Raw genomic sequence first — 24,490 nt, forward strand, 5'->3', positions numbered from 1 at the left:
CATAGATCTGCATATAAACATGAACAGTTATGTAAAGAAAGTGTTGAAGTCGTACTTCATAGATCTAGTCTTAATCGAAATGACTGCTTCACTATTCCAAAAGATTTGGGAAATCTTCATCCTGAATTGCATTCAGTAGTTTATCTGCTATATTTTAATTTCAGCCCAGTAGGTTTTAATGCAAACACATGACTACATACAGGGATTCCAATTTAAGCATGCACACTACTGGTTTGTGAATTCAATTGCTATTATTGTTTGTTAGTTGTACTGATAATCTCTTATGATACATGAGATGCTACATTATAACATTTCATTGTTATATAGTGTGTTATTTTTGGGTTACCGAGAAGGCGAGGTAACAGTCAGAAGCATTTGTGGTGGAAGAGAAGATAAGTTTTAGCTATCTAGTATAGTTGAATATAGCATTTATATATATTTTAGTGATCAGTTTAGTAGTTACTTGGCAGTAAGGAATGAATGTGGACGCAGCTGCAATCACAAATGACATGTCACAAGTCCTCTGCCATTTAAGAACTCTATTATACATAACATAATAAAGGACCTTGCAGCATGTATGCTCTCTGGGAGTTGGATATGTGGCAGGTGAGAGAAGGGGGAGTGCATATATGTGCAAAATGAAGGCAGTGGGAGGAAATCAATTAATTAGATATTTCGAGAACTGAATTAGTTGCTTCAGGGACGGGAAATTAATGTCGGGAGAAGAGTAGTGTGATAGGAGAGAATGACGAGCGAAATATGAATGAGAAAATAAGAGTCGGGAGTGTGGAAGGCTTGAATGACTGTGAAGTTTTCGGGGATGGTTTTTGATTAGGTAAATGAATGGCGAGTAAGAGTGACTAACTTGCAGGGTGGAATAGATGAGCTGAAAGAGGTGGAATGTCTTGTGAACGAGACGAGAAGTATGAAAGATGAGATTAGGAGAAATGAAGAGATGAATGCAAGGCGAATCAGAGTAGGAGTGAGAGAAAGTTTTGGGAATGATAGAAGAGAGAATAGAAAGCAGTAGGGGAGAGAGAATGATAGGTTTGGGAATGCTAGAAGAGGAGAGTATAGAAACAGTGGAAGAGAGGGAGTGAGAGAGAGTTATGGGAATGATAGAGGAGGGGAGAATGGAAACAGTCAGAGAGAGGAAAGTGCTGGAACCAGTGATTGAGTTATGCCAGGACACCAGATAAGTAGGGGAACACAGAGAGAGAGAGAGAGTGAGGGATGCAGGTGAGCAATCAAGGAACAGAATGGTTAGAGCTGTGATGTATGCAGACTCGGTGATCTCAGGTGTGTGTGTGCAAGATAGGATGCCAGAGGTGTGTTTGCCTGGAGGGATGATAGAAAATGTGGCTATGGCAATTAAGACGGTTGAAAGGATGGATGAAATGATTGTGATGGCAGGCACGAATGACTTGAGAGGCAATGTAAATCGGGTGGCAAGAGATCTGAGATTCTTGCTTAAAGAGAAAAGAGCACATTTGAGGCCATTTGGTGTGAGATTGTGGCTAGCAGAACTAAATATACAATTGGGTGCTGCTATAGACCAGGTGATGGAAAAGATGGTGGTGACAGTATGCACAAGCAAATAGAAGAAATGAGTGGAAGGAGGGTGATTATTATGGGAGATTTCAACTATGGTCACATTGATTGGAGTGAAGAGAGGACACACGGGAGGAAGGAATTGGATTTTATGCAGTTATTAAGGGATAACTATCTGCGACAGCATGTAATGGAAAATACTAGGGGTCAGAGAGTGCTTGACCTAGTAATTACATCCGAGGATTTGGCTGTAACAAATATGACCACACTGCCACCAATCGGTGAGAGTGATCATAGGGTCTTGACTTGGGAGGTGGCTAAAGGTGTAGAATTTTCAATTAAGACAGGGTACATGTGGAATTATCGGGCTGGAAAGTATGACAAGCTTAGGAGTTTGATTGGCTCAGTGCCATGGCATGTACAACTGCAAGGACTAGAAGTTGATAGTGCATGGGAGGTGGTTAAGAAGTGCTTGCATGAAGCAATGGCTGACTGTATACCTAGAGTCCGAATAATAAATCAAATAGGGGTTAAATGGATGAATAACACCATTAAGCTTGAGCTGCAAAAAAAGAAACAACTATGGAGTGAATTTAAGGAGAAAGGTGACCGGCAGGCACATGAACGGTATAAAGCGCAGGCCAGAAGGGTGACGAGTGTGGTAAGAAAAGCAAAAAAGGATTACGAAAGGACATTGGCCATGCAGGCTAAAGAGAATCCTAAACAGTTTTTTAGATATGTAGCAAGTAAAAGGAAAAATGTACATGGCAGAATGATTTTAAAGAATGCCGATGGTAGGGAGGTAACTGAATCAGTTGAGATAGCTGAGTTACTGAGTGAGCACTTTGCAAGAATATATCATCCAGGTGGTGACATTGCAGAAACGAATAAACCAGTAGATTATACGGGAATTGTGGTGAATGAAGTGGAGGTGAGTAGTCTATTGCATAACCTCAATGTCAATACATCTGTGGGGTTGGATGGTATACCAGCTCGTGTAGTACGAGAAGCAGCTAATGAATTGTCAGTACCCTTGACCATTTTGTTTAATTTGAGTCTCGGGTATCGGTTAGTCCCGAGCGGGTGGAAGGAGGGGAAAATAATTCCACTGCATAAAGGTGGTTCCAAGACTGCTGTTGTAAATTACCGACCGATTAGCATATCAGGAATCATTGTCATGGTCTTAGAGAAATTAGTCAAGAAAAGAATACAGGATTGGATAGATGAAAATGGGATATTGTATGGGGGACAACATGGTTTTGTGAAGGGTAGATCATGCCTCAGTAACTTGCTCACGTTTTATAACACAGTGACAGCTGAACTGGATAGGGGTAATGGGTTTACAGTGATACTACTGGACCTTGCCAAGGCCTTTGACAGGATACCACATGGAACCCTAATCAGTAAACTGGAGCAGATGGGGATAGATATAGGGTTGGTAAGATGGATAGGAGGGTGGTTGAAGGAGAGATACCAGAGAGTGGTTTATTCAGGAGTGGAGTCAAAAAGACGTCTTGTGACTAGTGGAGTGCCGCAGGGCTCTGTTCTTGGACCACTGCTTTTCAATTTGTTCATCAATGATATAGGAAAGGATTTGAGAGGAAGTGTTCACTTGTTGGCTGATGATGCAAAGTTGGGTAGAGCAATTGTGAGTGCACAGGATGTCAAAATTTTACAGGATGATTTGGATAGTTTGGAGGACTGGGCTAGGAAAAATGGATGTCAGTTTAATGTGGCAAAGTGTAAGGTTATGCACTTTGGGGTGAAAAGAATAGCAGCAGTATATCGCATAGGTGGAACCGTACTCCAGGAGATCGATGAGGCCAGGGATTTGGGAGTGCTGGTGGATAGGGAGTTGAAGTTTAGGGGGGGGCACATTGCAAAAGTAACTAAAACAGCTCACCAAATCACTTGGCTTATGAAAAATACTTTAACATGCAGAGAGAAGCAAGTTGTTGTTCCTCTGTATCGAGCCTTGATAAGACCCCATCTGGACTTCTGTGCCCAGTTATGGGCACCAGGGTTTCTTTGTGATGGGGAGGAAGTGGAGAGGGTCCAGAGATGAGTGACCAAGATGATAGCAGGTCTGTGGAATGAACCTTATGAGAATAGGTTGAGGATTTGTGGGTTGCAGAAATTGGATGATAGGCGAAGGAGGGGTGATATGATTGAGACATTCAAATTACTGAAGGGTTTTTATAAGATTGATCCAGAAGATATTTTTAAAAATATGACAGGTGGTGGGAGGACTAGGGGCCATGCATGGAAGCTGGGCAAGAGCGTGGTTGACAAGGGTGTTAGAGCTAGGTTTTTTACTTGGAGAGTGGTGAATGAGTGGAATAAGCTTCCAGAGTCTGTTGTGGGTGCTACCACCGTGAATGAGTTCAAGGCAAGATATGATAGATACTGTGTGAATGTTGAATAGTTGTTCCAGACATGATGTTAGGGCCTCCCTCGATGAGTCTGTCGACTCCTTGGAGTTTCCCGGAACAATAATAATAATAATAATAATAAAGGTCATGCAAAAGAAAACACAGAGGGAAAGATTGTGTGTGTTGCCCAGGTATAATAGTGACGAGTTGAGCAGAAGAGCAGAATGTGTCAGAAGAGAGGATTGCAATATGTGGATGCTTGGAGAACGTTTCAGGATGATATAATAACAGGAATCGAAGTGGCAGGGTACAGCATTTTTCAGCAGGATAGGAAAGAAAAACGTGGTGGTGGAGTACTGCTTGTGATAAGTGATGACTTATGTCCTCTGAGTGGAGGCTTTGGAAGGCAGTGACACTAATGGTTTTGAAAGCATATGGTGTGAGCTAGAAGTGGCCAAGACAGGATATTTAGTGGGGTATTGCTATAAACCAGGGAGCACAGAGGGTGGGGAGCAGGAGATGTTTAGGCAGTTGAGCTTGGCAAGTGCAAGAAGAATTATTGTTATGGAAGATTTTAACTACAGCAATATAAGCTGGGAAGAGCAAAATGCATGTAATAATAAGGAGAATTTCTAGAATTCTTGAGTGACAAATGTCTTAGGCAACATGTAATAGAGGGAACAAGAGGCTCAAGAGTTTTGGATTTGGTCATAGCGTCAGAAGAGTTGATAATAAGTGAGATGGCATCTCTTCCACCAGTTGGAGAGAGTGACCATGTGGTTTTGACTTGGAAGATGAATAGACATGCAGGTGTATCAAAGGAAAGGTAGGGTATGTGGAATTATAAGGCAGGTGATTATAATAGTCTTAGGTATCAACTACGGGAAGTTCCATGGAGGGTGGAATTGGAAGGCCAGGATATCATTAGTGCTTGGGAAATTGCAAAAAGATATTTGTTAGCAGCAATAGTAAGCTGTATTCCACGAGTAAAGAAATGGACACAATTTGGTCTAAAGTGGATGACAATATCAATCAGGAACTGCAGTTGAAAAAGAGATTATGGAAGAGATATAAGGAGAGAGGTAGAGGGCAGATACACGAAGAATATAAGATGCAGGCCAAAAGAGCCACCAGTATAGTGAGGAGGGCAAAACTGGAATATGAGAAGAGATTGGCACTAAGATCCAAAGAAAACCTTAGGGAATTTTTTAGCTATGTGTCCAGTAGGAGGAGAAGAAATGATTGTGGAAGAATGACATTGTGGGATAAAAATGGGAATAGAGTGATTCATGCAGAGGACACAGTGGAGTTGTTCAATGAGCACTTTATTGGAGTGTTTCATCCTGGAGAAGGTTTTAATACTAGAGGGATAGGGCAGGTTTAGAGGTGAAAGAGGAGAATGTGTTCCAAATACTGAGTGCTGTGAATACCAGTAAAGCTGTGAGACTGGATGGTATTTTACCATGGGTTTTGAGAGAATGTGCTAATGAACTGACAGCTCTGTTGACCTGGCTCTTCAATAAAAGTCTGACTGTTGGAAAGGTACCCAAGAAATGGAAGGAAGGTAAGATAATGCTGCTGCACAAGGGTGGTAGCAGACTGGTAGTGTCTAATTACAGGGCAGTTTATGTGTCATCAGTAGTTGTTAAGGTCTTGGGGAAATTAGTCAGGGACTATATACAGTGTTTGGCAGATGAGGGTAATGTTATTTGTGAGAGTCAACATGGATTTGTTAAGGGATGCTCTTGCTTTAGTAATATGATTGCCTTTTATAATAAAGTCACAAGAGCAGTGGATGAGGGAAAGGGATATACTGCCATTTTTTTTTATATTTTGCAAAGCAGTTTGACAGGGTGCCACATGATAAACTGATATTTAAGTTGCAGCACGTGGGTTTAGATGTCGGGTTATTGAACTGGATTCAGGATTGGCTGTCTGATGGGTATCAGATAGTTGTGTATGGTGGGGCAATATCAAAGAGGCAGAAGCTTACAGGTCCCAGTACTGTATTGTTCAACCTTTATATCAATGACATTGTCAATGGATTGCAAGGGGATATTCAGATGAAGGGGGATTGCAGATGATGTTAAGCTGGGAAGTTTTATCAGTAATAGTGCAGATGTAGCAGCCCTGCAAGAGGATTTGAATAAACTAGAGAGAGATGGGCAAATGAATGGGGGTGTCAGTTTAATGCAGCAAAATGTAAAGTCTTGAAGTTTGGGAACCATTTTTGGGAGGATGCATACTCGATTGGAGGAGCTACACTGGAGGAAGTAGGTGAGACAAGAGATCTGGGTGATGATTGATAGAAACTTGAAATTCAGGGAGCATATTGCAAAGGTGGTGATGGTAACCTAGAGGATTGCTGCAATACTGAGAAGGACGCTGACCTGCAGAGATAAGAGTTATCATTCCGTTGTATAAGACCCTGATCAGGCCACACTTAGACTATTGTTCTCAGGTTTAGTCCCCAGGATTTGAAGGGGATAAATTAACTGTGGAAAGGGTACAGAGGCAGATAACGAAGATGGTTTCAGGCCTGTACAATATCAGTTACGAGGATCGACTGAGGGAATGTGGACTGCAGAATTTGGTGGATAGAAGGAGAGGTGATATGGTCGAGACTTTTGAACTGTTGAGAGGCAGTTACAGGGTAGACATTGGGGCGTTCTTTTGCTTGGTCGAACAGCTGGAAGGACTGATGACAAGAGGCCATCCCTGGAAATTACGGAAGGAGGTTCTGTGCAAGGGTGGTGAGGAGTGGTTTCTTTGCATGGAGGGTGGCTGAACAGAGTGGAATGCATTGCCTGATAGAGTGATGAGAGCAAGAATGGTCAATGAGTTCAAGGAGTGGTATGATAAACTTTGTTTCCTAAAAACGACTTCCCATGATGAGTCTTTTGACTGCATGGAGGCCTGGATAATAATATTAATAAAAAAGATGAAATATTTACATAATAAAGTTATTTACTGTGGCATATGTGTTATTCTGTAGTGTGGAATATGTCTACCCTGAACTGCAGTGCAACTCTCACAATGTCCCCATGCTTATCACTAAGTGATAACATGGCTACTGAAAATTCCCCTCCAGGATAAGGCCTTATTTGTTTCCTGGAGGGGAATTTTCAGTAGCCATGCATTTCTCTATTGTTTCCCAGATCTCAACCCAAGTTCTTATGGGTTGAGATCTGGGAATTGGAGGAATGACTGGGGGAAAATAATTCTTGGAAGAATTATTTTTCCCCAGTCATAGTCCCAGTTTCCAGCACTTGTAGCTCAGTGCATCCATTAAGTATAATGCCTCTTCACACCATGACCCCAGCACCGCTTATCTATCCCCTTGAAAAATTCTCACGATGGTAAGCACTAGCACTTTTACACCAGATCAAGTGTCATCTAGAATTGGAGAAAAGATTAAAACGACTCATCTGTAAAGAGTCCATTGGTGTCTTGTCCAATTTTTATGGATACAACACCACAGAAAACATGCCCTACAATGAGCTTGTGGATAAATGGACGGACTATAGGACTTTGGGCATATGGGTTTACTTGTGGCAGACATCATGCCACAATTTGCTGAGATATCTGCATACCTGTGCTTGAATGGAGCTGACTTGCAAGTTGACCTTCCATGGTGCATGTATTTCATTTTCCTGTTATAACCAAAAATCTATCTTCATGCTAGAGCGAGAGTGACCTCTTAGCAAACATCCGGAACAAATTCCATTGGTTTGAAACACTGCCCAGAGCCTGACAGCATTTCAAACTTGTATATTTCCCATATACTAGTGTATTTTTCCCAATATATTTGTATATTTCTCATATACAAGTAGTCAAAGGACACCTATTATTGAAATATTCTGGATTAGAGATAGATGTTTGCTTACACTTGCATAAAGAGCTAAGAATATAATTTCTTAACGTCTTTCGTTTATAGTATAACCAAGTGAAAAAACCTTTAACATCTACTTCTAATCCAGAGTATTTTAATATTTAATAAGGTGTGACACCTTTTGACTACTTGTATGTGAGAAATATGACTGTTGTATTACTTCAACCTTGGTATCTCTTCTGGGTCTGTCTCCCACTGATGAGACCTCAGTCAAGTTCAAAACTTGTACATGAAAGATTGTTTGCATCTGAATGGATTTGGTGTTCAGAGTCTGAAAAAAGTGTTGCTGAATGAAGTGACAGTGGAAATAAGCTTTTAGGGCAGAAGCTGTTAAGTGGGTGCACAGATATCAGTGAGGCAGGTGAGTGTAAGAATATGCATAAAATGTCTAAGTTAGTATGACTGGTAATAAACCAGAATTGGATAGTTAGTATAAAGTGTCAGGACAGTGGTGAGCCTATGGGCATTTGCACTTTATGTACACTAATACCAGGAGCATTCAGAACAAGGGGGAGGAATTTTTGAGATTGATTGGCTCATCCTGGCTAAAGGTTATTGGAAGATAATATAGTTAGTGGGATAGAATGTGAAAGGTATAGTGTGATTAGGGAGGATAGAGGAAAAGAATGGGGGAAGAGTATTATTGCTGATAGCCGATGAACTGCAACCAAAGAGTAAAGTTCAATTGCAGACCAATGTGAAAAATAGCACATTTGAGGACATCTGGTGTGAAGTATCCAGCAGAACAAAATATACAGTTGAATGCTTCTATAGACCACAGAATGTAAAGGATAATGGGGATAGTATGTATCAGCAAATAAGCTCGGTGACTAGAGGGCAGGTAATTATGGGAAAGTAGATTGCAAACAGGAGAGGACACGTGAGAGGAAGGAAATGGAATTTATGCAAGTTACTAAGGAATAATTACTTGAAGCAGCATGTGATGGGATGTACTAGGTGTTTGAGAGTACTACATCTAGTAATTTTATCAGCTAATTTGTCCATAATCAATGACCACATTGCCACCAACTGGGGAGAGTGATCATATGGTCAATGTGGGAGGTGGCTAAATGTGTGAAATTTTAATTTAAGAGGGGGGGAGGATGTGTGTGTGGAATTACAGGGAACGTAGGTATGACAAGCTTAGGAGATTGCTTGGATCAGTTCCATGGCATGTGAAATTGTAAGGGCTGGATGTTGATAGTGCACGAAAAGTGGTAAAGGAGTGTTTGAGGGAAGTAATAGCAGACTGCATACCTAGAGTCAGGAGAATAAATCAAGTGAGAGTTAAGTAGATGAATACCATCATAAGCTGGAGCTACAGAAAAGGAAAAATTTATGGAGAGAATTTAACAAAAAAGTAACCAGCAGGCACATGATCAGTACAAAGCACAGGCCAGAAGTGTAACCAGTGTAGTAAGAAAGACAAAACATGGTATGAAAGGAAATTAGCAGTGCAGTCCAAAGGTAATCCAAAAAAGTTCTTTCAGGATGTTGCAAGTGAAAGTCAGAATGTTTATAACAGAATGATTTTAATGAATGTTGGAGGTAGCTGAGTGAACACTTTGCAAGAGTATATCATCCAGGTGGAGATATTGCAGTAAGTGAGAGACAAAGAGTTATATTGAAACTGAGATAAATGAACTGAAGGCATATCATATTACAGAACCTTGATGTGAATTCAGCTATGGGATCATATAGTCTTGGGATCAGGTAGCAGGTCTTGTGAATTCAGCTATGGGATGTTATATACCAGCCCAAATTTACAAGAAGGCAATAGGAAATTGCATTGCCTTTGACCATGTTATTTAAGATGGAAGGAGAGGAAAATGGTTCCTCTGCATAAAGGCAGCCCCAAGACTAATGCAGTAAATTACTGACCGCTCAGCTTATCAGGAGTCATAGTCAAGTTATTGGAGAAGTTAGTCAAGAGAAAAATACAGGAATGGATAGACAGAAAATATTATTATTATTATTTTCGGGCTACTCCAGGGAGTCCTTAGACTCATCGAGGGAGGCCCTAAACATCATGTCCACACAACTATACGACATTCTCACAGTATCAATCATACCTTGCCTTGAACTCGCTCACTGTCATAGCACCCACAACAGAACTCTGGCAGCTTATTCCACTCATTTACCACTCTAAAAGTAAAGAACCCAGCTCTAACACCACTGCTAACCACACTCCTGCCCAGCTTCCAAAGGTGTCCCCTAGTTCTCCCACCACCAGTCCTGATTTCAAAAATATTCTCTGAATTAATCTTATAGAATCCTTTTAGCAATTTGAATGTCTCAATCATATCTTCCCTTTTCCACCTATCAACCAGTTTCTGCAACCCACAAATCTTCAACCTGTTCTCATATGGTTCATTCCATAGACCTGCTATCATCTTAGTCACTCGCCTCTGGATCCTCTCCACCTTCTCCCCATCAAGAAGGAATCGAGGTGACCAAATCTGGGCACAGTAGTCAAGATGAGGTCTTATCAAGGCTCGGTCCAGAGGTACAATAACTTACTTGTCTCTGCTCGTTAAGGTATTTTTCAACAACCAAGTGAGTTGATGAGCTGATTTAGCTACTTTCGCAATGTGCCCCCTAAACTTCATTTCCCTATCCACCAACACTCCCAAGTCCCTGGCCTCATCAATCTCTTGGAGTACAGTTCCACCCATGTGGTATACTGCTGCTAATCTTTTCACCCCAAAATGCATAACCTTACATTGTCACATTAAATTGACATCCATTCTCCTTAGCCCAGAACTCCAATCTATCTAAGTCATCCTGCAAGACTTTGACATCTTCTGCATTCACTATCGCCCTCCCCAACTTTGCATCATCAGCGAACAAGTGAACTGTTCCACTTAGATCCTTCCCTATATCGTTAATGAACAGATTAAACAGCAGTGGTCCAAGAACAGAACCCTGCGGCACCCCCACTAGTCACAGGCCATCTTTTGGACTCCACTCCTGAATAAACCACTCTTTGATATCTCTCCATCAACCACCCACCTATCCATCTCACCAACCCTATATCCAAATGGGATACTGTATGGGGATAGCATGGTTTTGTGAAGTGTAGGTAGTGCTTGAGTAACTTGCTCACATTTTATAATACAATGAAAACTGAGTTGGATAAAGGTAATGGGTTTACAGTGATACTGCTGGACTTTGCAGTATCACTGTAAATTATTGTCAAATAATTTACAGTGATGTCATTGTCAAAAAAGCTTTTGACAGGATACTGCATGGAGCAAAGTTCTAAGCAGCAAATTCGGCACATAGGAATGGATATAAAGTTGAAGTGCATAAGAGGGTGGTTGATAGAGAGATAACAACCATGGATTCAATGCCCGTAGGTGTCTGATGCCATCTTGATATAATTCTTCCATTGCATTCTATTTTGTGCAATGCAAGATGACTCAGTTTGTGTACAGTTTCCACACCATTTGACGATGTCATTGTCCTATTCTCTGTTTGGTCTTCTTCTTTTGTTCTTTCCTTTAATCATCCCTACAAGCAGTGTTTTTAATTGCTTCTCATCATTCATTCTACATCTATGGCCAAATAGATTTGAGTTTTTTTTTTTTTTGATTATTTTCTGCATCACTTTTTCTTTTGGTTGTACTCATCTATATATTTCCTCATTGTTCAATTTCTGGATCCAGGTTATTCTCAAGATCTTTCTATAACTTCTTCTCAAATGCTTATATCCTCCTTTCAGATTGTCTGAGGAGTACCCAAGCCTCACATCCATAGAGCATGCTGCTGAAGTACAGGTTTCCACAATATGCAGTTTAGTATGTATCTTTATAGCAGGATTAGGGGTGTTACTCCTTCTCCCTAATCCTGTTTTCATCATATTCTATCCTTCTCCTTTCTCCAGAAAATTTCTGCCTTTCACCTTTTTCCCAAAGAATTCATCGCCCACCCTTAAAACCCGGGTTTTAAATTTCACTACTTACCTTGTGTCTTACCCACAATTCTCCTACCCACAATTCTCCCACATCTCTATCTCCACATTTCCAGCTCCCCCCCCATTCCAGTCATACTTCAGTGATATCGCCATATGCCAGATACTGCTCAATAAGATGCCAACCAGGAACATCCTACAGAGGTATGTCCAAAATTATCCCTTCCTTATATTCTTCATATAATATTAATAACTTCTGTGGTAACTTTGTTCAGTAACTCCTGTTGTCCAAATATCATTGTTTTAGTTTTTTCAAAATTGACATTTAAAGCCCATATCTTTTTCCTTCTGCATATAGTGTTTACAGTGTCTGTTCCAGCCTTGCTGCATCTTCAATCAGGACGATGTCATCTGCAAAGTAGAAGTAGTTTATTCTCATGCCATTTATTGAAATGCCTCCACCTTATTTAATGTGGAGCAAAAGCAGCAATAAAAGAACAGAATCTTAAAAATTATGATTTTCTGAGATTTCTCATTAGTGTGGCTTGTTAATATGTGTCTTTATTTATTTATTATTATTATTTTATTTTTTTATTTTATATATATACAACCAAATTGCCAATCTCTGGCCCATTTCACTATGAACTGATTCTGTCAGCATTTGACAAATTTGATAATTCTCCATTTACCTTTTATAAAATTCATGCCATTGTATATGTGTATTTTGTTTATCTTTTAGTGGAAGGAAGCAACTCGTGAGGATATGATGGATTCCAAATTAAAATGTGTTTTTGAACTTTCTGAAACAGTGGCTGCAGTAGACCAAAATGTAAGTGTATGTGTAGAACCTAAAATGTAAGTGTATGTGTAGAACCTAACCTTATCTCTGAAAATAAGCTAGTTTGCTTTTATTTGTGATTTCTGTAATTTTAATTTCTATATATATATTTGAAAAATTTTGAAATATATTTAGGTGGTACAAAAAAAGCACGTAGCCAGATTCCTCTAATCACTGTTTTGTAGCAAAATCACCTTTGACTTACTTAAAATGGTTATGTACTGTTGTAGTTTGGGATTTTTTTTCATGTTTATCTTATCCACAAAAAAGTTGAAAATGTATAGTGTTGGCTTTCTGGCATGGTACTCAGTTACTGAATGGTTAATGCTTTAGCTTTGTTGCAGAGTGACTTGCAAATCTCACCATAGAATGAATGTTTATAAAACTCTTTCAAGCTTACAGATTTATTACAATGGTCTAAAAAATTGAGATTAACAAACTGTTTTCACTGCCTGGGATCCAACTGCTATACTACTTACACTTATTAGATCTAACTAATCACTCTAACTCTTGGCTAAGTTGCTCTTGTGTAGAAATTAAAGTCCTATATATGGTATTTTCTTTCTAATCTTAGTTAAAATCTGTAGTTTGTATCTTTTTTCCTCAAGTAGATTTTTTTTTTGTAAATTCTAACATCTGTGAAGTTAATTTCCTCTCTACTTTAATTTTATCTAGATTATATTCTTATCAAACCAGTTCTTAATTATGTTGACAATGAGTTAAAACATCTGTACTATTACTGGATGTTTGATATTTGATGTGTTTTATATACAGCTAATTCTCTTTTTACATGGTTTAGAAAACATTTTTACACAGTATATTTTGATTTAACATAGTTTCAAATGGCACTTATTTTTAAAATATCTGTTTGAACTGATCTGTTAAAGAACAGAACTGATCTGTTAAAAAGGGTATTTCCGTTATAATTATCATTTCCTAGAACAGTACATATGCACTTAAACTTCAATTTTGGCAAAGCCCCTCGATATTTTAAATATCACAGATCACTCTACGCTACAGAATGTAGACATTTGTGGCGACAACAAAAAAAATCAATTTTTGTAATTATGATTCCCCTGAATTAAGCCAACAGATGATCCATTATATTCACTTGCCATTGGTTCCTGGAAGCAGAAGGGTGCTATGCTGATTCCTCAAAGTTAAGTTGGTCCTTTATTGGAGGCCTGCCTATATAAAGCTATTTGGAAGGAGTTAAGCTGTTTGCTAAATAATGTGTTTATTGTTTACAATTTGAAATGTTTACATGGCTTGTGTTTTGTTCATGAAAGTTTTGCTCATGCAATAGAGTTATATAGGTATGTATTAAATTTTGAAGTTCTGTATACGTAATATCAAATTAGTAAATTTGATTTTCAGATATTTTCGTAACATTATCCCATTAATTACTATGTCAGATAATTCAGTTAGACAGAAGAAAGGGAAAAAAAGCTATTCTTTAGAAAACTAAGATCCAAATTTTAGATCGTTTAGAAGCTGGAGAAGGTTCAACATCCTTAGGGAAATATTTTGGATTGAATGAAGCTACCATGAGAATAATTAAGAAAAATTAAGAGACCATTAGAAAATTAGGTGCTAAGTTGTCATTGTATACGAGAGACATTATAAAAGTGAAGATGAAAAAGACCCTAGTGATGTGGATAGAAGATTGCTCACAAAAAGGAATACCTTTAGATGGAAATGTCATCAAACAGAAAGCATTATAGTTTTACAAACAGATTCAGGAAAAGGAGCCAACAACATCAAACAACAATTGTGATTTTTCTGCAAGCACAGGCTGGCTTACAAAATTTATCAAAAGATACGTGCTTCATAATGTAAAAATAAAAGGAGAAGCCACATCTGCAAATGAGCCAGCAGCTAGGGAATTTCTTTCAAAACTGTCTAAAATTATTGAAAATGGTGGCTACACTCCTGATCAAGTTTGGAATGCAGATGAGACCAGCCTTTTTTTGGGAAAAAAATGCAAAGTAGAACTTATACAGCAAAATCACAAAAAAAATGTTGGTGGCTTTAAAGTAGCTAAGGATCGTGTGACTAGTATTTTGCAGCAATGCTCCAGGAGATCATATATTAAAGCCATTACTCATTAATCGATCCCTAAGAACTGTGGGCAATGAAGGGTGTGGATTTTAACATGTTACAAGTGCACCAGAAATGAAATCAAACAAAAAATATTGGGTTACAAAAGAAATTTTTAATAAATTGTTCCATCAATGTTTTGTTCTAGAAGTTAAAATACTGTTTGATGGGGGAAAAAAAATCTGGACTTTAAAGTTTTATTGATTATAGACAGTGAGCCTGGCCATCCTGTTTTAGAACACTCAAATGTGGAATTTTGTTTTCTGCTACCTAATCCAACATCCATAATACAACCACTAGACCAAGGTGCGATCGCTACCTTCAAAACTTACTACATAAGAAGAGCATTCCGACACATTTTGAATAAACTAGATAAGGATAATTTACTGACAGTTATTGATGTGTGGAAGAAATTTTCTATTTTGGATTGCATCAAACTTGCTAAGTTGGCATTATCAGAACTGAAACCATCAACTTGAAATACATGCTGGAAAGCTACTTGGCCAGAATGTGTGAAAAAGAAAAACCCTGTACTTTTGCATACAACTGAATATCCCAGCATCATCAGATTAGCACATGCAGTTAGCGGAGAAGGATTTGATGATTTTTCATATGCAGAATCAGGATCTCAATGATTAATGAAAGAGTTTGTGGTTAAAAAAAGAAAAAAAAATCAACCTTCAGAATTATTGGAAATTAGTGCTAATAAAATAAGCAAAAACTTAACAGAAGTAATAATCTCAGCGGCCAACGAATTCAAAAGCAACAAACAACAAAAAGACCATAAACTTTCAGAGGAAACTTTACAACTAGAAAAGAGATGAAAATATGAAACAAGAGAAAAACTTAATTTCTAAAATAGAATATGCAGAACTATGCAAAACAATAAGGGAAAAGATGAGAAATGAAATAAGATCTCATCATCATCATCATCAAATTCCTGCCATGTACCCACAAGGGGTGTACAGGATATGATAGTACTACATGAAAAAATTATATCATTACTAACTTCCTATCTACAATTTTCCTCCAAATCAGTCTGCTACTTGTCAGGCCACCAACATTACCCGATCTTATATTTCTATCATCTAAGGCACTTTGTACCGTATCAATCCACCTATATCTTGGTCTTCCTCTAGGTTGCTTTCCTGGCAACCTATCAGAGAACACTTGCTTTGCTAATCTTTCCTCGCCCATTCTGTTTGGGTGACCATACCACCTGAGATTAGCACTGCTAATGCATTCCTGGATGCTGACAATGTCAAGTTCTTTCCTAATATCCTCATTTTTAATATGATATTGCCATTGATGCCATCTGTTCACGCCTATAATCTTTCTCAGGACTCTCATATCTGCGGTCTCCAGTCTTTGGTCAAGTGTTTTACCTCACCCAGCTCTCAGATCCATAAGTTAAAACTGGTTTGAAAACACTGTCTTGTATACAGCTAATTTAGTGTTCCGACTAATTTCTCTCTTATTCCATATGAATTTATTCAATTGACTTCCCACCATACCAGCTTTGCTGATTCTGTTGTCTATTTCTATATTTAATTTACCATCTTCAGTAAAAATCGTGCCTAAGTAGCAGAAATGTTATACTTGTTCGACAGGTTCTCCATTCACAACACAGTTGACATTTTCAAAGATTCTGCCTATTTTCATTGTTTTTGTCTTTCTTATTGCTGACCTTCATACCATATCTATTACAACAGCTATTCAATTTAGTCAGAGAATCTTGCAGACTTGTAGCGGATTTATTTAGAAGTATAACATCATCCGCATAAAGCAAAGAGCTGACATTAACATCTCCAATTTTGATATCATGTTTAATACCACTTTCCTTCATAATGTGATCCATATAGATAATGAATAACAGAGGGGATAATGTACATCCTTGTCTCACACCAGATTTAACATTAAACCATCTTCCTTTACTTCCTTCAATTCTAACCGCTGATTACAACTCAAATAAAGACTAAGTATTGCTTAATATAATGCCCCATTGACACCATATAACTGCAGCGTATTGAATAGCTTCTCTCTTGGCACCTTTTCATATGCCTTTTCCAAATCGACAAAACTTAAATACAGATCTTTGTTATATTCCCATGCTTTCTCGACTATTTGTCGTAAAGTGAAGATCTGATCCTGACAGCCTCTGTTTGGGAAGCTTTTCTTCCACAATTCTTCTCAACCGTTTCTCAAGTATACTTGCATAGATCTTGCCAGGAACACACAGTAGTGAAATACCTCTGTAATTCTCGCATTCAGTTTTATTTCCGTTTTTATATATGGGTGCTATGAGAGCTCTACTCCAATCATCAGGAATTCGTCCCTCTGTCCAGGCTTTCTGAACTCTGCAGTGCAGCCGCTGTAAGACTCTTATACCACCATACTTCAGCATTTCTGGTCGAATATCATCTACTCCAGCTGCCTTTCCACATTTCAAGCCTTTGCTGGCTTTTTCTACTTCAAGTATGGATATGTATTCCTGCCTGCATGCCTGATCAGTGTTTTTTACCACTGTGCTGTCATCACTGCTTGTTTCATTTAGCAGTTTTTCAAAGTAATTACCCCATACTTCAAGGATATCTTTTTCTCCAGTTTTCATGTCACCTTTATCATCTCTAACACCTTTTACAGCACTCTTTCTCCCATTCCTAAGCTTCTTCAACAACCTCCAGAATATTTTGCCACCTTCTTGATATTTATTTTCTATATTCTTGCTAAAATCCTCCCATGACTTTTGTTTAGCTAGTTTTACACAGTGTTTAGCTTTCTTACATTTGTCTCTGTCTTCTATAAGAGCACAAGCTGAGTTATTTGCCAGGAACTTTTGATATGCTTTCTTCTTTTCCATCACTGCCTCTTTAACTTCCTCTGTCCACCAGGGAGTTCTGATTTTTTTATCCTTGCAGAAAACCGCACCACATGCCTCTCTGGCAGAATCAATTAATGTTTTCTTCAGAGTTTGCCACTGAATCTCCAAGGTTTGATTCCTGTTCTCAAACTCTTTCATTTTTTCTTCAATAATCTTTGTGTATTTTAGTCTACAGTTCACATCTGAGAGCTGCTCAACTTTTATTCGCTTTAAAACTTTCTTACGTGTTATTCTTTTCAATGTGAAATTCAATTTTATCCTGCTCAAGACTAAATAGTGATCACTTCCAATTTCAAATCCTCTGTACACTCTAGTGTCCTGCACCAGGGAGAAAACATCACTATCAACAATAACGTAGTCAATGAGACTTTTCTTATTCCTAGCCTCTTCTCTCCATGTGAATTTGTGCACATTTTTATGTTGGAACATAGTGTTAGTAATAACCAGTCCATGTCCCGAGCAGAAATCCAACAGATATTTGCCATTATTATTAGCTTTGCTCTTTTCTCCAAATTTTCCCAAAATATTTTTGTATGTCTCACAATCATTTCCTACTCTGCTATTTAGATCCCCAACAAGGACCAACTTTTCCTTTTTCATTGTGTCAGTTGCTTTTTCTAAAGCCTCAAAAAATTCCTCCACTTCTACCTTAGTAGAACCTTCTGTGGGAATATAGGCACAAATAAGTCTCATTGTCCAGTTCCCCATTCTCATATTTGCCCACATTACTCTACTTGAGACTGACTGCCATTCAAGAAGATTAGCCTCGTATTTTGTGTTGAATACTATGGCTACTCCTTCTTTTCCTTGATTGTCATTGCCTGAATATAACATTTTGTATTTATTGCTCAGAAAGATCTCACCAGTTTTGGTCTTTTTTGTTTCAGTCACCCCTATTATGTCGATCTGGTACTTATCTAATTCCTCAGCTAGCTCCATTTCTTTGCCATTCAGGCTTCTTATGTTGATAGTACCGATCTTTAACTCTGGTGATGTTAAGTTGGGGTTTGTTTTCAGATTTGTTCCAGTAGCTGTTTTTTCGCTGTTCGTCCTAGTTCCCTGGCAAAAACAACGGGGGTCTTGTTTAACCGGGTGACGACCCAGTCGGCATGAAATTTTGTCATGTCGTACCATCATTTTTTATTTTTGTTTAACCAATAAGAATAAAATTTGGTTGGCTAAATCCCAAATTGCCAGCCCATCCTCGTTCATTCAGTATCCAAGTAGATACCCAACAGGGTGCACCACGAGAAGGTGAGGATTGGACATTAGGTCAGAAGCCCTGGTCGGTTCTCCGCATTCCTTTAAAGGCCATGTGGAGGTCTCCTCTTAGTTATACAGCTTTGACCCTTAAGCACCCTTGAAATAAGATCTTATAACATTAAAAAAATAAAAGAAACAATTGAAAACAATAAAAATATGAAAATACTAAGAAAACATTTATCAGTTGGCAAAAGTCAAATATCTGCAATAAAAGATAAGAATGGAACTACAATAAGAAACCAATAACAAATCCTAAGCAGGCTTGAAGAATTTTATAAAGAACTCTATAGTGATCCTTCAATAGATAAATCAAATATAAATAAATAACTCTTCTCCATTGCATATTGAATTCATCCCCCCATTCACTTCAGATGAAATAAAACAAGCATTAAAACAAATGGAAAATATCCTGGTGAAGACCTAATTCACATAGAATTAATTAAATGGGGAGGAAACAATATAATTAACCATGTCACAAACTTGCTAAATCTTTGCCTAGAAGAGGAGAAGATACCAGAAAACTGGAAAAATGCTACTCTGATACTGTTATTTAAAAAAAGGGGACAAAGAAGAAGTAAAGAACTATAGACCAATTAGTATTCTCTCCAATCTGTACAAAATTCTCACAAAAGTAATAACAAACAGGTTAACCCCTCTTCTAGACTCAAATCAACCAGTAGAACAAGCAGGATTCCATAAAGGCTTTAACACAATTGATCATATTCATGCAGTAAAACAAATAATAGAAAAAGCAGAAGAAAACCACTTGCCTCTCTGTTTAGCCTTCATTGATTATGAAAAAGCATTTGATTCTCAAAACTAATGCAATAATCAAAACACTCCAGAAACAGGGAGTTCCTGGAGAATATATGGGCCTCCTCCAGGAAATATACCACACTGCAAAAGACCATTGGTTTAATACACATATGTACAAGAACGCCAACTAGTTTCACTGGTATATTGTCTAGCTTTGTCAAGACTAAAAAAGGTGAAGAAAAAAAAATGCAAAAAAACGAAAGAATACAGTAACCGTTAACAACGGTTAGGCAACTAAATTTGACAACTCGCGTGACAATGTATGCATGTTGCAAGACTTCAGTCATTATTGTGAATACACATTACATAGTTTTTAGCGTACTGTAGTTCCGCTATACTTAACGAATTAATCAGATTTTTCCATGTATCTTTCAATACTGCTCCTTGATTAATCTGATTTATTCATTAAGTATAGCGGAACTACAGTATGCTAAAAACTATGTAACGCATATTCACAATAATGACTGAAGCATCTTGCTACATGCATACATCGTCACGTGAGCTGTCAAATTTGGTTGCCTAACCGTTGTTAACAGTTACTGTATTCTTTTGTTTTTTTGCATTTTTTTTTCTTCACCTTTTTTTAGTCTTGAGAAAGCTAGACAGTATGCCAGTGAAACTATTCAGTGTTCTTGTACATATGTTTATTACAGTATATAAAGACCAAATATGAATAGTCAAGGAGACTCTCTATCACCTGAAATCTTTACAGCAAGAAATATTTAATAATATAGACTGGACAAACCTTGGAATAAAAATTAATAACAGAAACTTCACCTAAGATATGTAGATGATATCATAATTTTTGCAAACACTCCAGAAGACCTTAATATAATGATAGAAGACCTATATCATGAAAGCAGAAAGTCAGTCTAAAAATAAACAGAGAAAAAAATAAAATCATGTTTAATCATTTTGTAACACCAAAAAATATAATAATAGAAAACAATTTCTTGGAAAGAGTCTCTTCATATACATACTTAGGTCATCTCATTGATTTAAACTGTGGACTCCAAAAGGAAATAAATAGGAGAGTTCAACTTGCCTGGGTTGCATTCAGAAAATTGAAAAACATTTTTCAAAACAGTGATGTCCCACTCTATTTAAAAAGGAAAACATTTAACCAGTGTATACTTCCAGTCATCACATATGGTTATGCAGCTTGGTCGCTAACAAAAGCACTGGCAAATAACTCAAAGAAAAATGGAGAGGTGAACATTAAAAGATAAGAAGTGAAACTCCTGGATAAGAAGCCAGACTCGTTTCACTGACATCATTCTTTATCATAAGCAACTAAAATGTAAATGGGCCAGACATCTATCCAGAAGAGAAGATGAGCGATGGACCACCATACTAATGAACTGGATTCCAAAAGAAGAGAAACAAGGCCGAGGACGTCCTAAAAGAAGGTGGAGTGATGAACTGTCAAATTTTGTTGGGAAAAATTGGTCAACCATTGCCAAGAACAGGGAAAGGTGGAAAAAACTGGAGGAGGCCTTCGTCCAGCAGTGAACATAAACTGGCCGAAAAGAAGACAAAGAAGTGCTAATTTAGTTCCTTTTACTGAAGAAAACATTTCGCCATTGCTGGGGACGGCCACAGTGTTTCAAGTGATGGAAGTGGTTTAATTCCAGTCTCACAAAAAAGAATGTGGCTACTGTCAGAAAGTGATGGCGAATAAAATTGAACTAATCACCATATGCGCAGGTGTATTTGGGCTTTTTCGAATTTCTGTTTTATTAGTGACACACTATTTTCTTTAAGAAAGATCCATTTGTCATAGATACGTATGTATATACTTTAAATAAGTATTTAAAATAAAAAATATTCCATTAAAATTAAATAGTTTTATTCAATGATTTTCATATGTTTTGTTTGAAAATAACTTATTGTTCACATGGGGTTTTCACATCTGGAACCATTCATCTATTTTATCGTATCACTGTATTCTTTTTTGCATGTTTTTTTTCTGGAACCGAACTACTGTGTAAATGAAGAATTGGGTGTATTTGAGATTCTAGAACTAAATAATATTGGATAAGATTTGTATTTTATTTTATTTATTTATTTTCAAATAAGATAACCATTCTATTTTTTCAAGTGTCTCCATAGCACAGTCAGAAGAATGACTGTACTCCTTGGTTGGAAAGACCTACATTCTAAACTACCTGAGAAGTAGGGAATGGGAATATATATATATGAGGACTTTTCCACCAAAAAGTGAGTTAGTAGAAAATGTCTGGTTTGTCCTTCCAGAACGCATCTAAAATCGCCTCTTTCTAAAAAAAAAACTTAAGATTTAAGAAGGAAGTCTAAAAATTTTTCCTGGAGAAATGAGGTGCAGAAATTCTTTGATTATACTAAATCTCTTTTAATTAAAGCTTCATCTTATTACGTCCTAAGAGAAAGAAACATTTTATCTAACAGCTGATGAGAAAATTTAAGTCTGTGGCTTACCTAAGTAATTGTACAGTTAGCTTGACTGGCTGAAGCCTCTTCACTCTCTAAACCAATAGGTCATCAGATTGAACCCCTACTACATGTATTTGGATGTTTGTGTGTTTAGGTGATAGATCAGTTTCATTGCTCTGTGTCAGACTGTTCCATTTATTATAGTCTGAAGTGGCTTGAAAAGTTCCATTTATAGTGTCTAGAACAAGGTGTTTGGATTATCTAGCTCTTAATTCATATATGGTACTAAAGTACAATAGGTTTGCAACCTTTCATGTGTAGGATTCACAGTAAAAAAAAAAGTCCAGTGTTAAAACCACTCTGAGTAGGAAAATAATGGCAAAGCCATTATTTTCCTACTCAGAAAATTTACTACAGGGAAAGAAAATAAATTACCAATACTCATATTAGTTATATAACATATAAGACTACTGCTATTGCAGATGCCTTTCCAGATCAACTTGTGTCTGATACATGTGATCCAGTAGAATGAAAATGTGATAAGAAAGACTTACTGAGGAAATTTTAAAAATGTTAACATCGAGTTGTCATTAGAAAATATAGTAGAGGGAAAATCAGGACTTACGAAAAAATTGAGGCAGTTTAATAGTGTTTTTACTGATATGCCTTTAAACTTAATTAAGCTACTTATTAACAGTTATGCAGTTTTAATCTATAAAATGAAAGAAAACTAGATTTATAAACAAGATTATGATTCCTAAACCTATGAGACTGGGTATTGGAACAGTATCATTCTGTACCCTCAGTAGGTCTTGGAAGTTTTCCCAAAACACAGCAAAGCATTTCCAAAAGCTATGTTGGAGTCAGGCTTCAGACTTGAGTCACTTTAAGTGTCATGAGTGTCAGGTAAGATCAAGATTTAGAGGTAATGCTCCACTTCAATCTGTTCAGATCCTTCCAAAATATTTCACATGTGGTGTCTTCTTCAAAATCAGAAAAAAAAGTAGCAAATTTGTCATAGGAATTGTTGATATACTTCAGATTTTCTAAAGCTTTTCCTTACTCGATCAAAGGGAATGCGACAATTGCAAAAAATCATTATGAATAGCATTATTAATTCACCATGTTGTTATAGATATCCTCATATTCTCCATACTGACAGTAGAACTAATTGCACTGCTGAGTGTATTCTACAGGTTTTCAATTTCTTAGATGTTGAGAAAATCTTCAACTTAATGCAACCTCATACTAGTGGCTTATGTGAGAGCAAGAAACCAAATCTTTGAATGATATCTTATTGTATTTAACAAAAAGTAAAATGGGCTATGTTCCCCAAACTTATTATCCTACCATACATTGTAGTGTTAAGGAAAAATCACTTTTTTTTTTTTTTTTTTTTTTTTTTTTTTTTTTTTTTTTTTGTTCCATTTAGCTTGGATCCTTTACTTCCTGAAGACAGACTTCAATTTTTTAAGATACTGGTTTCTCTAACATCACCTTGTTGCACATTTACCTATTGTGTGTAAGTTATCTCTTTGGCGAATCCATTTCCTGAGTGTTATATGCACTGATGAAGTGATTTTTTACTTTTATGGAGCATTTAGGTGTTCCCCAGAGTTGAATTTTTGCTTACTATGGAATCATAAACATTCACCTCTGAGAGCAATCTGTTTTGTATTTTTGGAAATGTTTTTAAGATAACAAAGAAAGAGGAAGATATTGTCTCCTTTTTTAGGTCATTTATTAAAGGTAAACTCAAACTTTTTTGTGAAAGCTGTCACTATTAGAAATTATTAATTTCTAATAGTGACAAAAATTGTGGTAAATATTAATTACCACAATTAATTAAATGTGGTAAATACCAAGTTTTGCATTTTAAAACTAGAGATTTTTATGTTTTGAAACAGTAAGTTAATAACAAAAAAAAATTCCAAAAAAAAAAAGTTATACGGTTATAGTTTGAAAGTTATATATACTGCCATGTTGCTCTTCATATGCCTGTGTTGGAATTTATGAATCTGGGTTACTGTGCTTCTTAATGATAGAATAAAACAAACAAAATAAAACCTATTATATTTTTTGGAAGTGCACTGCCATGACTTTTCTGATAGTTTGTACAGGTTTATATATATATATATATATGTATAAATTACAGAAGATAGTTTGGCATTGTTACTGCTCGACAGACAGTAATGTATTCATGTTACTGTCTTAATAAGCTTTTCTGATTAACTTTCTAATTAAGACTAAATAATTTGCATGTAGTAAAATCTGCTTATGAGTATCAGCAATTTTTATGCAAAGAAAATCACTGTAGACTGTGACCAGTTTGTCAATATGTATGTGTGAGTGCTCGTTTCTTTCATTTTTATTTACATTGCATGCAGTCATCCTTTGTTTCATTAATTCATGAAGTGTGCTTTGTATATGTGTGTCCAGAGTAAATCAGTAT

General features: G+C 37.0%; 1 protein-coding gene across 4 annotated transcripts in view; it reads left to right on the top strand.

Annotated features, from left to right (window-relative positions):
- LOC150097073 (vesicle-associated membrane protein-associated protein A-like) overlaps positions 1-24,490 on the top strand; it is a 215,386-nt gene that overhangs the window by 132,309 nt on the left and 58,587 nt on the right. For all 4 annotated transcript variants that reach the window (XM_090408602.1, XM_090408603.1, XM_090408604.1 and 1 more), the window contains exon 4: positions 12,468-12,557. In XM_090408602.1, the coding sequence (XP_090264728.1) occupies positions 12,468-12,557 (90 nt within the window). The remainder of the gene's footprint in view (positions 1-12,467; positions 12,558-24,490) is intronic.

This window comes from Typopeltis vanoorti, chromosome 18 (assembly GCF_054136105.1).
Source record: "Typopeltis vanoorti isolate ZY-2024b chromosome 18, IOZ_Tvanoo_1.0, whole genome shotgun sequence".
NCBI classification, from domain to species: domain Eukaryota; kingdom Metazoa; phylum Arthropoda; class Arachnida; order Uropygi; family Thelyphonidae; genus Typopeltis; species Typopeltis vanoorti.